This window comes from Cynocephalus volans, chromosome 1, assembly GCF_027409185.1.
Source record: "Cynocephalus volans isolate mCynVol1 chromosome 1, mCynVol1.pri, whole genome shotgun sequence".
Lineage (NCBI taxonomy): Eukaryota > Metazoa > Chordata > Mammalia > Dermoptera > Cynocephalidae > Cynocephalus > Cynocephalus volans.
Window position 1 is genome coordinate 239055294 of NC_084460.1, and position 14694 is coordinate 239069987.

The following is a 14694-nucleotide window of genomic DNA, read 5'->3' on the forward strand; positions in this document are numbered from 1 at the left end:
AGAATAAACCTCAATGAACTTACTTCAAAATAGTCGCTAATTTTGTGTCCACGACCCCCAATACTTTTTCCTAAAATATAAAAGTAAAAAATTTTATGGATTTAAAGTCAGTCATGACTATTTATCATATATTTACATCAAAAAGAGAATGTGATAAACTTAATTTCCCTAATGCACATAAAAATCATCTATTTAATAAAAAAGTATATGATATTTTAGTAGGGTAGTAATGGACATAAAAAGAATATTGAGTCTTCAGAAGATAACAATTTCAGAATTCCAAAAATCAAATGACATTTCAATAAAAATATAATTTTTTAAAGTCTCCAATTATTGAATAGAGAAATAGATTACATTAAGGGATCTCTTGTTTTAAAAGTACATTATTAATATCACTTAATGGCTGCTAATTTCAGAAAATCAAATCAATGAATAAAAAAGACAAGTGGCAATTGCATAACTAACAATCTAATTCACACTTGTGAATAACAAGAAAAAAGCTTTGGTTAATACAAACCATAACATAATCCCTGTCAAACTGACAAAAACATGCTTCAATATGAAACTTATTCTGTTAAACGTGTTTTGATTTTCTCAAAAGCATTTCCAAATTAACAGGATATGTTGTAATAAACTAGATTTTGAATGCTGTTCTTATGTTAATTGCCATATTGATACTGTGAAACCAGTCATTACAGCTCACATTTTTTTAAAATTTAATGTTTTGTTCTAAAATGGAGGCTTCATTAGCTTTATAAATATCGAATTAAGAACTTGCTAAGAAATACGCAGAGATGCGTTTTTGGGGGTGGAGGCATCCATCCTTGATTGCAACTATATAGAATACATGAGTTCTTCAAGTTACAATGAAAAAACTAATGATATCACAGTCAAAAGCTTTGCATAATATAAACATATATACATTTATCAATTCAATATGGACTTATATTCGTGCATTCATTTATTTATACAACAAATATTTCTTAAGTGGTTACTATGTGCCAGGCATTACTGAGATGAACAAACAATATACTTAAAAGTTTAATAACCTTAAATTCCTTCTTGGAACAAAAAGTAGGAGGATTTTTTTAAAACTAAACAAGGTTTTGGACTACAAATCCTACCTAGAAATTCTGAACAATAGTTTTGTATAGATTTATTTAGAGGTCAGAAAGGACTGTAAAGGTTTTATACCAAGGTAGCTTCCTTTCTGTCTAAAATAATTTCCCTTCTGTCTAAAATAATTCTGAAGAATGCTATTTTTTAATGAAGACAAAGATGTTTTTGATGTTTTGCCTACCTAGAATCTATTTCTCCAATTCTTTTTCCTTAATTGAACCCAAAGTTTGTTCTGTTAACACCCCTTCCCCTGTATAACACATGTAATTTCAGGGAAAGCTGACTTCTATACAGCCCCCATTCCCAGTTCCCCTTCTCCCTTTCCTATCAGAATTCCAATTCCATTCAGGTAACATCCCTTCTCCACACAGCCTATATTTTTCACAGGAACTTTACCCTGTGTTCAAGTTTCAGAGATGGGTCTGACTTTTGTAAGGGCAATAGTACCTCTGTTGGACATAAACTGGTTTTGGAATGGATATGACTTAATCTAGTCAGTAAGAGGACAGGAGAGTTTTGCTCTGGACTTGAAGAAGCTCACTCCAAAGGAGGAGGAATGGGAAAACACATGCACGCGCATGCATGCACACGCACACACAAAGCTAACCTCTCTCTCTAAAGCAAATATGAGTGAGGAAGATGAAACAAGTAAATTCAACTCAGGCAACCACCCTAAAATCAGGAGAAAATCAGATAATTCTGTGGCTGGCAGACCACAGACAGAAAAAAAATGGGTCCTTAAGACAGGTTGGATCAATTAACCCAGAAGTCACACTCTCTTTTGGGGCTTACCCTTTGAGGTTTTTTATCTGCAGTTGAAACCATACTTAATATATCTCTACAATAAATAAGACTCCAAGTCCACTAACCACAACTTGGAGAAACTACACTAAGACTAAAAAGAAGCCCAGTGCAAATTCAGATACACAACTAGAGAAAAGGCCCTTAAATGACTTAATTCCTTCCATCCGCAAAGACAGCTGCTGCAAATACATTCCTTGATTCTAGCGCCATACATAAACCAGTAAGCCATGGGTTCCCAGCTCTCAATCTTATGGCTAAAGACTGGCTCCAACACATGTAACGTTAGGTACAAAATCATCATTATACATGATTTAATAGCCCAATTTATTGTATTTAATTTTGAGTGCTCAAATTAATTGACAACACTATTTTGCTCTCCATTACAAGAGATTCTGTAGTCTAAGAAAAATAGTTTTCTTAGCTCACATCACAAAAGGTAGATACGCAAGAATAGGTATGAAAAAAAGATGGTGCTTTAATTACAGTCTCTCTTTATTTTTATACATACTTTTTCTTTTTTTAAATAAAAGGGAGGAGTAAGTTTGGGTTTGTTTTAAATTGAGATTTAAAGTTTTTATTTAAAAACGAGAACTCTTTAAATACCATAATTCATATGAAGAATGAAAAATGAGAGGTGATAAGTTAGTGCTAGCAAGAGTTGGACACATTTGTCTTTCTAGGACCCAAATAAAAAAACAAGCATCAAAAACTCTAAAAACAGTAACCATACATTAACTACGTGTAGTACAAAAAGACTGGAATTTCATATTTTTATTTCTAATGCAAAATACATTCCTAAACTATTATTCATGCATAAACTATAAAATTATAAACTATAGAATTCACAAGAACATGAATGAGAAGAAATAATAATAAGAAATTACTTTTCAATTAGAATATTGATTAAAAATCAGAACAACTAAATGTAAATGCCTACAGGGCTCTGAAGGAAGATGTTGCTTTGCTTACCCTGACTACTTTCATTCTGATTTTCTGCTTTTCGCTTTCTTCCCCTGGATGATTCCGATTGTTTCTTCTCTGGTGTCTACAGAAAGCAAGTTAAGAGAATTTTAAATTACAGTTTTAACATAGAAAATTATTATAGTCAGTATAAAAGTCATTTTTATTTTCAAGGCCAAATAAATAGTGTTCAGTGATCATGAGATGTAAATGTAGTTATTTACATACAATTTGTTTAAAAGATAAAATTTCCTATTGTTTAAATTTTTAAAATTCTAAGTACAGAAGACCTTTTGCATATTATCTAAAATTCACATTTATCAAATTCTTAACTGGATAGGGAAAACAATAAAAAAATCACCCCAAGTAGTTTTTCCTATTAGTTTTCTACTACTCTTACATACTTGGTCTATAAGAGAGAGCTCGGATGAGAAAAAAGTGGCAGAACACAAACCTTGATATACACAGTTCCTGCTAAAAAGGAGCATTCACCTAAATGCCTGGCAATTATTATCCAACAACTATAGCAAGTCCAGAGATTATGCCCTAGATCAGGGGTCAGCAAACTATGGCCCATGGGCCAAATCTGTTTGGTCACCTATTTTTTGTGCAGCCTGTGATCTAGGCATAACTTTTACATTTTTAAGTGGATGAAAATTTTAAAACTCAAAACAAAAAGAATATTTTGTAATATGAGAATTATAAAAAATTCAGATTTCAGTGTCCATAGCAAAGTTTTACTGGAACACAGCCATACTCATTCATTTATGTACTAAGACAACTACTTTCACATTATAATGGCAGAGTTAAGTAACTGTAACAGACATAGTAAAGCCCATAAAGTCTAGAATATCTGGCCCTTTACAAAAAAAGTTTGCAGACCCCTGCTCTAAATGGTGGCTGTGGTCCCAAATTACAGATTTGTTCCTTTGAAAGACAGCAAGTATTTTCATTAGGCTAATACAAGTAATTTTTGTGGAGTTTTGATAAACTGTTGTCATGCTTAGTCAAAAATTAAAACCAAGAGCAAGCAGCACAAGGAAATGGCACTGGGTCCTCAAATTCTAGAAGCTTGGTAAGTGCTTCAGGTACCAGAACAATTCCTGAACTTAACAGAAGCTCGACAAAAATTTGAATGAATGAATGAATCACATTAGGCAACTTAAATCTCCAAAGGGATTGTAGCCCCTGAACAAGGAAGGAATTTAATTCATATTTTCATGTCTCTGATTAGTCTTATGATTAAACAGGATGAATGACAGACAAATATATAACCTAATTCCTATTGAGCATATACTGTTCCTCTAAGTATCATCTCAGGCATTTTATGTTCTTTCTTCTCAATTCTACCAACAAGAGAACAGATTCAGAGAGGCTGAATGAATGCTACTAGTCTCTGATTTCTTTAAAGACTGGCATATCTTCTCCCTATCTCACCCTCCCACCATGCGCCTACCATATAGTTATTTCTCAACAAACACATGAATAAATATTAAATAACATACTCAAGGTAATACTTAAAATCAAATTCAATTCTGTATAATTCCAAGGCCCAAATGCTCTTTATTCTTTCTCTATGTGACATGCTAATTAATGCCCTACATCAAGAACTAAATGAATCAACTACACAAAAACATTTCAAAATTTTACTGTTAGTAAATAAAATTCAGCATATTCAATAAATTGCTTATACCAGCAATTCAGGAGAGATAAGTTCACTGGTTTTTTTTCATCATCAAAACTACCAAACTCAAACAATAACCAATCTTCTATCTTCCCAGGAATAAAAATATCACCAAAATTAAAAATAATAAGTTATCATTTTCACAAAGAACCATAAATCTATCTTAAAACAAAAGAAGATCCCCAAATAATTTATCCATATCCTTTCCCAACTTAATCCATGTTTAAAAATATAATTTAAGGGCTGGCCCCGTGGCTCACTCGGGAGAGTGCAGCGCTGGTAGCACCGAGGCCGCGGGTTTGGATCCTATATAGGGATGGCCGGTGCGGTCACTGGCTGAGCGTGGTGTGGACGACGCCATGCCAAGGGTTGCGATCCCCTTACTGGTCAGGAAAAAAAAATATATATATATATATATATATATAATTTAAAATTGAGACTATATGATTTTTCAAATAGTTTAATGTTCCACCAATTCTTAAGCATGGCAGGATCCCATTTGAATTCCATCTTACATCTTGACTAGCCACTTTTGAATAAACAAAAAAATCAAACAAAATATTACATTTCTGTAGCAGCTGTATTAGAAACAGCATTTTCTAGTTAGGAAACCACAGAATATGTAATGTTCTAAATGGTTCCATATAATTTTCTAAAGTATACTCCAACAAACACCAGTTCGATGATAAGTTGAGAAGACTACTTTCTAAATGGGATGTGGGGAAATTTCAACTGGAATAAAGTTAGATTTCTTTATTTTAAAGCTTCTCAGAACAATTAAAATGTTAACATACACGGGCTATGTCCAGAAGAGGGGTGGGGTCGGGAGATACAGTACATGTACAAACTGTCAAACTTACTTGGGATAATATTCGTTAAAAACTTCACTGGATATACACATTAGGATATGTAAGATTGTTTTTTAAAAAGATATATAGGGGAGCTGGCTGCTTAGCTCAATTGGTTAGAGTGTCATGCTGATAACATCAAGGTCCAGGGTTTGATCCCTGTACTGGCCAACCGTCCAAAAAAAAAAGACATAGATTACTTAGTAAAAACTTTCTCTGAGGCAAAATTTTCTAGTATGAGGAAATGGGACAGTCCTTTGGGGAAAATGTTATTTTATTTAATGCATTATCATTACAGTAAAGAAGAAAATGCAACAGGTTTACCTCCTTTAAACCAGAGAAGAATTTGAGAAAGGAGGAGAAAACGGGTGATAGGACTAAAATTAATTTTAAGCCTGTAATGTATGGGTAAGAAGTTAGAAACAGGTAATAAAAAACTGAAAAACTGAACACAGTAAAAGATGAAAATGGGAAACCTAGATATATTTAAATTGGCCTATAAAGTGAATGTCTCCATTATATGTACAACTCTTGTCCCTTCCCATGAATCTTAACGTTTCTCACCCATGTCCTAATATTACTACCTGGTGCTGTGACCTCTGACTTCATTCTCACCTCACAGACTGTCTGTGTGCACACACTTAGGGTTATTCTGTAAGTAGAAATGGACCATAATTTCCTAAAAAGAATGGATCTCTGAAGAAACAGACCAAGAGTCAAACTCTGGTCCATTATTTACCATATCCCTTGGCTTGTTATTTATTCCAAGAATCAATTTTCTCATCAGTTTAAAATGTGATAATATAGGCATAGGAGGACTGTGGGGACTAAATGAGAAACATGCCAGAAATATACTTAGCACAGCATATGCAATATAGTGGGTACTCAATAAATGTACTCAATAAGCACTCAGTCAATTCTCTTATCTGAATGGCAAATAAGACCAAATATAAGAAAACAAGAATCTTAATACTGTCACAGAATGAGTAACCCTAAGTGTGTACACACAGACAGTCTGTGAGGTGAGAATGAAGTCAGAGGTCACAGCACCAGGTAGTAATATTAGGACATGGGTGAGAAACGTTAAGATTCATGGGAAGGGACAAGAGTTGTACATATAATGGAGACATTCACTTTATAGGCTAATTTAAGTATATCTAGGTTTCCCATTTTCATCTTTTACTGTGTTCAGTTTTTCAGTTTTGTTACCTGTTTCTAACTTCTTACCCACAGGCTTAAAATTAATTTTAGTCCTATCACCCGTTTTCTCCTCCTTTCTCAAATTCTTCTCTGGTTTAAAGGAGGTAAACCTGCTGCATTTTCTATCACACCAAACATCCATGCACTCTTACGTTTCAAAACTTTAAACATGTGTCACCTTTTACATGATTAGCAGCTACTGCCTCAATACCTTACAAATAACCTGTAGGGCTTATAAAGCAGGTGACATTCCCTCTTTAAGGTTCCATTCAACTACATTCTAAACTACAAGCCATAGAACCTGTAGTAGAGGTCATCACCAACCCTCAGACAAATAAACGTGCATTGGTTTTGGGGTTTTAAATTTAAATAATCTGATCAACATCTACACTAAACAAAACAAGATAGCCCTCAAGGAAGCCCAGTGATGCCAATTCACCTGAGTCATTCATTTGTATATGAACCTATTTGGGAATTTAGAAGGTGGGGTATGCAGAAACTCACCAAATATTTAATCTCTAAAATGGATCATCACTGACAAAAAGTTCAGAATAATATCTGCGATTTTCAAACTGTATTCCAGAGATACCTTAGAGGGAGGGGGTTGTGCCTTAGAAGTTATTTAAGGGGAGGGAGAGGGCAGCTAAGTTAAGACTCTAGCCTACCAGAGACACATCCTACGCCACCTCCACCTCTGTCCCTGCAAACACAGCATCTCTTATTTTAATACTGAGATTCTACATGAGATTTCCTTTGAAGAAACAGTTCAGCAACTTAAAAAAGGTCTGACAAACTACTGATCATGGCCAATGATTTCCTGGAGGAAATCCAAAGGACATCAATGAGGCCACTATGTTATTTGCATAAGGCGTAAAATTTGTACAAAAACCTTTTATTTAGAACATTTTCAAGATTATTGCTCTTTCTAATAATGCTGTCTTTTCTTTCTTCTAAATTTTTTCTGAACTCTCCCACTATAATTGATCACAATAAGGAAACAGGATTTGGCTTTAAAGTGACAATGGAAAGAATACAGAATTATACAAGGCCTAAGAATTCCAACATACTGTGGAACAGTGGTTAGGAGAAAATGAAGAAAGAAGAGACCAGTGCTCTTTAAATCAATTTAACTCTGTAAATGCTAGGTTTGTAATCGTATCAAAACCTGAATGACTACTTTGGCATTTAAATGTTCCAAGATATCAGAGTGAATTTACACAGTATTTCTAGCTGTTGAAAGTTTTGTTCAAAAAAAAGAGAAAGAAATTTAAAGGAGTCAAGAGATGGAGGTAATAGTGATATAATTAAACTAATGCTCCAATTTCATTTAGAACTTAGGTCAGTGATTATTAAACAAGGTTTTTATATCTGATCATGAGGCTTCTCGATTCATCTTAAAATAAAAATAAATGTGGCTTTCTTCAATGCAAATAAGACCAAATATAAGAAAACAAGCATCTTAATATACTGTAATAGAATTAAGGACATAAACCAATATGGATTATTCCATGTAAACAGATAACCCACCTCCTCCAAGCCTCAAACTGGAGATATTTTAAATTACTAGCATAAATGCATTATATAAAATTGTAACAGTATGTGAAAAGATATTCTTGTAACATCAACAAAAAAGAAGAGTGTGGATATTATTTTTCACTCTATCTTAGCTAGAGTTCATCAGGCCTGACTAAATAGACAAGTCAGCTATCATCATCTCTAATAAAATTACTACAATTAATAGACACAGTTAAAAGAAGTCTTCAAAAAGATTCGTACTATCTTAAGTCTATTTTTCTACGAACTTTTTAAAGTGCCCTTGTATATTTAAATTCTTTCTGTTAAACAGGAAAATATATTTAAATAGAAAGAAAAATTACTCTAATATTAAATAATATGCTTAACAAAATATTCAATCCTCAAACTTGTCAGAATAAGTTTTGTCTGATAGATTCATTCAGCCAAAGACTGGTTTCAAAAATACAATTCATTGGCTATTGCAATGATTCATACTCAGATATCAAATTCAAGGTTACTATAATTTGAACAAATGGCATGACAACTCTTTTTACCTGCAGCTGATAAAAACAATGTTCAATTTTTATCTACATTACTAGGCAAAATGTGTTGAACTGGATGTGAGACAGGAAAACACTGGAGAAATACTTTTGTTACTTATTTATTTATTTAATTTTTATTGACTCAAAATTGATTATACAAATATTTGGGATTCAACATTGAGATATGTTGATCAAATCAATATTACTAGCATATATATTGTTACAAATTGTAATTATTCTTTATGCCCTTTGTCTAATCTCTCCCCATCCCCCTCCCCCCTACCTTTGTTACTTTAATAATACTTATCAAAACAGCACTAATCTAGAAAGAAAAATCTGGATCCTTACAAAAATAGTCAACGTAAAATAGATGTTCTTTTCAAGAAATCAAATGTACAAGATTTTCTGTTTTTTCCTAATCTTTTACTATAAAAATTAGGTTAGAATAGTGCACCATAAGAAAGCAAATTCTATTGTGAAAATTTCCTTGCTGTTTCAATATCCTATTTACATTTAGATAAAACCTATCATGAAATACGTGCATCCTAATTCAAGGATGATTTTAAGCTGGCATAATCTGAATGAAATTCACATAGTCTGTCTCTGCCCAAGAGTCAAAACTTTAATATTGAGAAATATTATCTGGAAATGTTTGCTTAAACCCTGGACCCTTAAAAGATCTAAGATCTCTGTCATATTGCTGATTTCAATATTTAGTATCAAAAGTTTATGTATGCAACATTTTGGAATCCTATCACCAAATATGAGCAGTTCCTTGCCTTCTAAGTAAATCCAAATCAGCATCAGTAATTTTGAGAGTAATCTATTTTCCATTGCATTGCCTTTATTATTTAATAATGTGTAATAGTAAAGATGGTAAAGTGCCAAGAAGAAGAAATTGGGTAACCACCCAACTGAAATGTGTGCTGTCTTACAGGTAAACTTAAAAGTTTGTGCCAACTCACAATTCTTATAAAAGCCTGAAGGATTTTCACTCTCTTTACACGTATACAACATCAACAAGCTATCAGTAACCCTAATGAAATATAATACTAATACTCTTACTTTCAATTTTTAACAACTACCTTACAGGTCATCTTCCCATTCTGACTTCTTAAGCGCCTATCACTTGAACCCATTTTAATTTGCATTCATATGTTTAAAATGAGCACACTAAGTTTTTAATATTAATGAAAAGTAATTTTGTTTGTCGTTTTTTTATTATTTACATAGCATAACCAATTCTTGGCATTTTCTCTTCTCTGGCTTTCCTTTTAAGGCTTTATTTGTTAAATAGTATATACCATATAATTAAAATAAAGTTGAACTTTCTCCCCTATTCAAATTATTTTGTCAGTAGTTTTCAAATAATGCAACCAGAATAAAACAGCCATATAAGAGCAACTACTGTTGGGGGCTGGGAGTGAAGCAATGTTTCATGATAGTTTATTCTGGAAATGTTGCTATTTTGAGAATATTTATAATAGCAAAATTTAGAACAGTGGTCTCACAACTTTTGTCTCATTGTGACACTCATGATGGAGTAACAAATTCCTGTATACATGCCTCTGCAGACATTCCCTTGAACATGAATCCCAAGGTCCTTATACAATTATTTCTTAGAGACAGAGACTTGTAAATGTAAATGCTATCACAGAATATGCATACTTAAAATTTTAAAGATAATGCCTAACTGCACTTTCAAAGGCAGTATCAACCTATATTTAACACTAACAGTGTATAAGAATGCTCACCAATCTTTTGAGAACCGTCTATGACGGGTAAAAGTATTAGTGTATAGAAATAAAACATTTATAACCAGAAAAAGTGATTTCTTTGTCTTATTTTTTTAAAGTTGTTCTATCATCTATCTATTAGCATTGATTCCCAATGTTGACTATACATCACAATAATTTACAAAGCTTTTATTTAAAGCTCATGCTGGAGTCCCCAGTCCAAATTTAACCATCTCTGGAGAAAAATCAAAGGAATTTTAATTTTTAAAAAACTCTAGAAGTGATTTTGATATGATCATCAGGATTAGAAACAGTCAATCTATCTGTCTATATATATATGTCATGTATTTCCTATAGATTCTACTTTACAGAATCTCTAAAATTAAGAATGTTATTCTTTATAATCTCCACTAAGATTAAAGACCCAAATTGTGACATACAGCAAAAAACTAACTAGGTTATAAGTCCAATGAGTTGTTATGGTTATTCAGTTATTTTAGAAAATGAGAATTAATCTTAAAGAAAATTAGTAGAACATTCACTGTGTTTGGCTAACATAAAACACATCTTTCTAATATATTATCTATTGAAACCAAATTTCTCAGTAATGTCAACTTGTGCTGAATGCCCTTAAAATCCAGTCTAAAAGAAACATTTATCAGATGATACATTTGTGAAGTGATGTTAGCCCCGATATTTCTTGGATTGACAAATATGATAATTCTATAACTCATCTTAAATCTAAATATTTCCCCCCCAAAATACCATTTTTTTGCAAGACTAACTAGGGCAATTTATGTAACTAATCAATTGTAAACTATCTTAGTTATATGGATAGCATGTAGCACAGTAGTTGAGAGCATCACTTTGAAATAAGACATACTTTGGAATTAGAATTTTGACTCTCTTAAAATCTGTGTGACTGTGGGCAAATTAATTACCGTCTCTGGGTTTCTGTTTCCATATTTAGAAATGTAAAACTTATGAAATTGTAATCCAGCCCCATGGGTAACAAGCTAATAGTTTGTTTTCTCTTCTCCATTATTGGAGTGGTTCTCAAGCAGGGGAGACTGGTCTCCCAATCCAACCCCAGGGTATATTTGACAATATCTGAAGACATTTTTTGGTTGACAGACTGGTGAAGAGGGAAAGAGAGCTGCAGACAGCTAATGTGTAGAAGTAGCACAAAATTATCCACCACAAAATATCAATAATGTTAACGATGAGAAATTGTGCTTTGATGAACATGTAAGAGTCACTACTAGCTGGCACATAAACAACAAGTAGAGTATGCTTTTTTACTTTCTTTCTTGAGTTTACAGTGAAAATTTCCAAAGGCTATATGACACATGATGACATCATTCTGATGATTTATGGATTGTGTAGTTGGTGTATTCTAGTGTTGTAAAATTTTTTCTTTTAAATTCTAAAATGGTAAATAACAAAAATAAACCCACAAAAATGAAAGCTCTTTGGGGTCCTTAATAATTTTAAGAGTTGTTAGAGGGGTCGCAAGACTTGAAAGTTTGAAAACCACTTTTGTAGAAAAACTCATCCTAATAGTGTGTGTAATGCTAGGAAACACTAGCAGGTAAGGTGGGTGTGGTACGCTGGAGAAAGAGTAGTAGCCTGTTAAGGAGGTAGATAGACAGTGATGTCAAATTTATTCACTAAGAAATATTTACTGAGCACCTACTATGGTCAAACACTATACAAATATGATCGGTCATTTTTCTCTTCCTATCTTGTTTTCACCTATTAGCTTAGAACTTTCTTGCTCTAAAAAGAACCAACCAACCATATCAAATGCACTTTTATAAAGAATAACATTTACCAGCTGTTGGTTTGCTTGCTAAACAAATGGCTTACAGAATCATTATTTCAAGATATCATGATCTAATCGAGAGATTATCTAGACAGAGTTTAACAGAATTTCCAAACAGGAAACCTGGGTACTTCTCTGAAAAAGCTTCCCAGATGATTATGACATGCATACTCTTTTACTTCTATGGAAAAAGATGCACAGAGCCATTATCAGACTCACATTTGGTTTCCAGTTCACTTTTCCTTCCAGGAGACTAAGCGTGTATATATTTAAGTAGGACAGACCCACTTCCTTTGCTGTGAACGCTGTCAATACAACATATTTTAGTGTCAGATGATCTTTCCATATGAATATAGTCCCAATAAGACTGTATCCTTTAGTGGATAGTGGTGAATTAAATATAGTTTTCTCTTTTGGAATAAAAGGAAGAGTTACAAAGTAATTTCAGGCATTTCACAGGAAATTTTAAGACCAATAATTCATGTTTGATCATTAGTCCTTTTAAGAGAGGAAAACAAACCTAACATTCCCCTACTGAGAAAATAATATGTATTTATTAATGTTACAAAACACATCGTTTCCCACTCAAAAAAGAATACTTGCCTTCAAACAACATTATTGTACACATTGTACAATATATATAGCAATATAGTTGCCTAATATGTCTTGGTAAAACAATTGCAATAAAAATACTTAGTAAGATTTTTGGTAAGAAGCAAAGTGAGAAAATACTATCAGCAAGAAGAGAAATAAAAAGAATACAGAGGAACCTATCAAGGAGACCACCACAAACATCAATTATAAGGTTAAAACATTTTAGAAAATAATTTAGGTGGCAGGATACAGAGAATATTTCTTAAAATTGATGAGGGCACTAAGCTAGGTGTCTAACATCTTAAGAAACTGAAGAGACTTACACAAAATAAAGTCAAAAGCAAGGCAATTTATTTGGGAGGGGGGAGGAGAATAGCCACTAAAATGTAGCTTTCAGTGATACTTAACCTATACGTCACTAAATTCATTTTTAAGTTCTCCTCTTTCCTACCATGTGCTCAGACTAAGGTATTAAACAGATTTGTCCAGGTTATAGCAAATATATATAGACAGAATGAAATTTAATGAAACTTAAGAAAATAAATCTAAAACCTGAAGCTTGAGGCCAGTATTACCTCTATTTTCAAACAGAATCATAACTTCCAATCAATCTAGGGTACCTAAGTGTTCATTGAGGAAACCATAGTATTAAGAGCGCAAAAAGGAAGTATCAGAAAGTAGAGGTGGGTATAAATATAAATAAAGGTAAAAACAGGAAATGCTCTAGATACAACTGTCCCAGCTTCTGTATATCCATAACTTAAAATACTAAATAACTAAAAAATCCCAAAACATCCTTAGTTTGAAAATAAATGAACTCAAGGCCAGTGGATAAAGGATTAAGATTTGATAATCACCCAGGAAGAAGGGGAAAAAACAACTTTGGTTCTAGAGATAGAATATATTTTAAGTTGTTCTACCCTGATTCAAGTCACATAGAAGTATTATAGAAGATGAACATTAAAAGATAAAATTGAAAGACCAGCCGGTTAGATCAGTTGGTTAGAACATGGTGCTAATAACACCAAAATCTAGGGTTCAATCCCTATACCAGCCAGCCAACCACCACCCATGACCCCAAGTTAAATTAAGGCAAAAATAAAATAACTTAACCTGAATGTCTGCTTTGCAAACATAAATATTATGAAGTATACTGCATTTAAGCACACATGTATTTGGGGGGGGGCTGAATGACTTCATTTATTTTTTTATTTTATTTTGTTGATATACAATGTGGTTGATTATTGTGGCCCATTACCGAAACCTCCCTCCCTCCTCCCTCCCAACAATGTCCTTTCTGTTTGCTTGTCGTATCAACTTCAAGGAATTGAAATTGTTATGTCTTCTCCCCCCCCCCCCGGTTTTTCTGTGTGTGTGTGTGAATTTATTTATTTATTTTTAGCTCCCACCAATAAGTAAGAACATGTGGTATTTCTCTTTCTGTGCCTGACTTGTTTCATTTAATATAATTCTCTCGAGGTCCATCTATGTCGTTGCAAATGGCAGTATTTCGTTCTTTTTTATAGCTGAGTAGTATTCCATTGTGTAGATGTACCACATTTTCCGTATCCACTCATCCGATGATGGACATTTGGCTGGTTCCAACTCTTGGCTATTGTAAAGAGTGCTGCAATGAACATTGGGGAACAGGTATACCTTCGACTTGATGATTTCCATTCCTCTGGGTATATTCCCAGCAGTGGGATAGCTGGGTCGTATGGTAGATCTATCTGCAATTGTTTGAGGAACCTCCATACCATTTTCCATAGAGGCTGCACCATTTTGCAGTCCCACCAACAGTGTATGAGAGTTCCTTTTTCTCCGCAACCTCGCCAGCATTTATCCTTCAGAGTCTTTTGGATTGTAG

The 14694-nt window shown here is 33.2% G+C and overlaps 1 protein-coding gene across 2 annotated transcripts in view; it reads right to left on the minus strand.

Annotated features, from left to right (window-relative positions):
- Positions 1 to 14694, minus strand: part of TLK1 (tousled like kinase 1) — a 130214-nt gene that overhangs the window by 46424 nt on the left and 69096 nt on the right. The window contains exons 4-5 of one of the 2 annotated variants that reach the window (XM_063089928.1): positions 2893 to 2968; positions 24 to 70 (exon numbers count right to left, since the gene is read on the minus strand). In XM_063089928.1, coding sequence (XP_062945998.1) covers positions 24 to 70; positions 2893 to 2968 — 123 coding nt within the window. The remainder of the gene's footprint in view (positions 1 to 23; positions 71 to 2892; positions 2969 to 14694) is intronic. The other variant, XM_063089933.1, reaches the window with a different exon arrangement.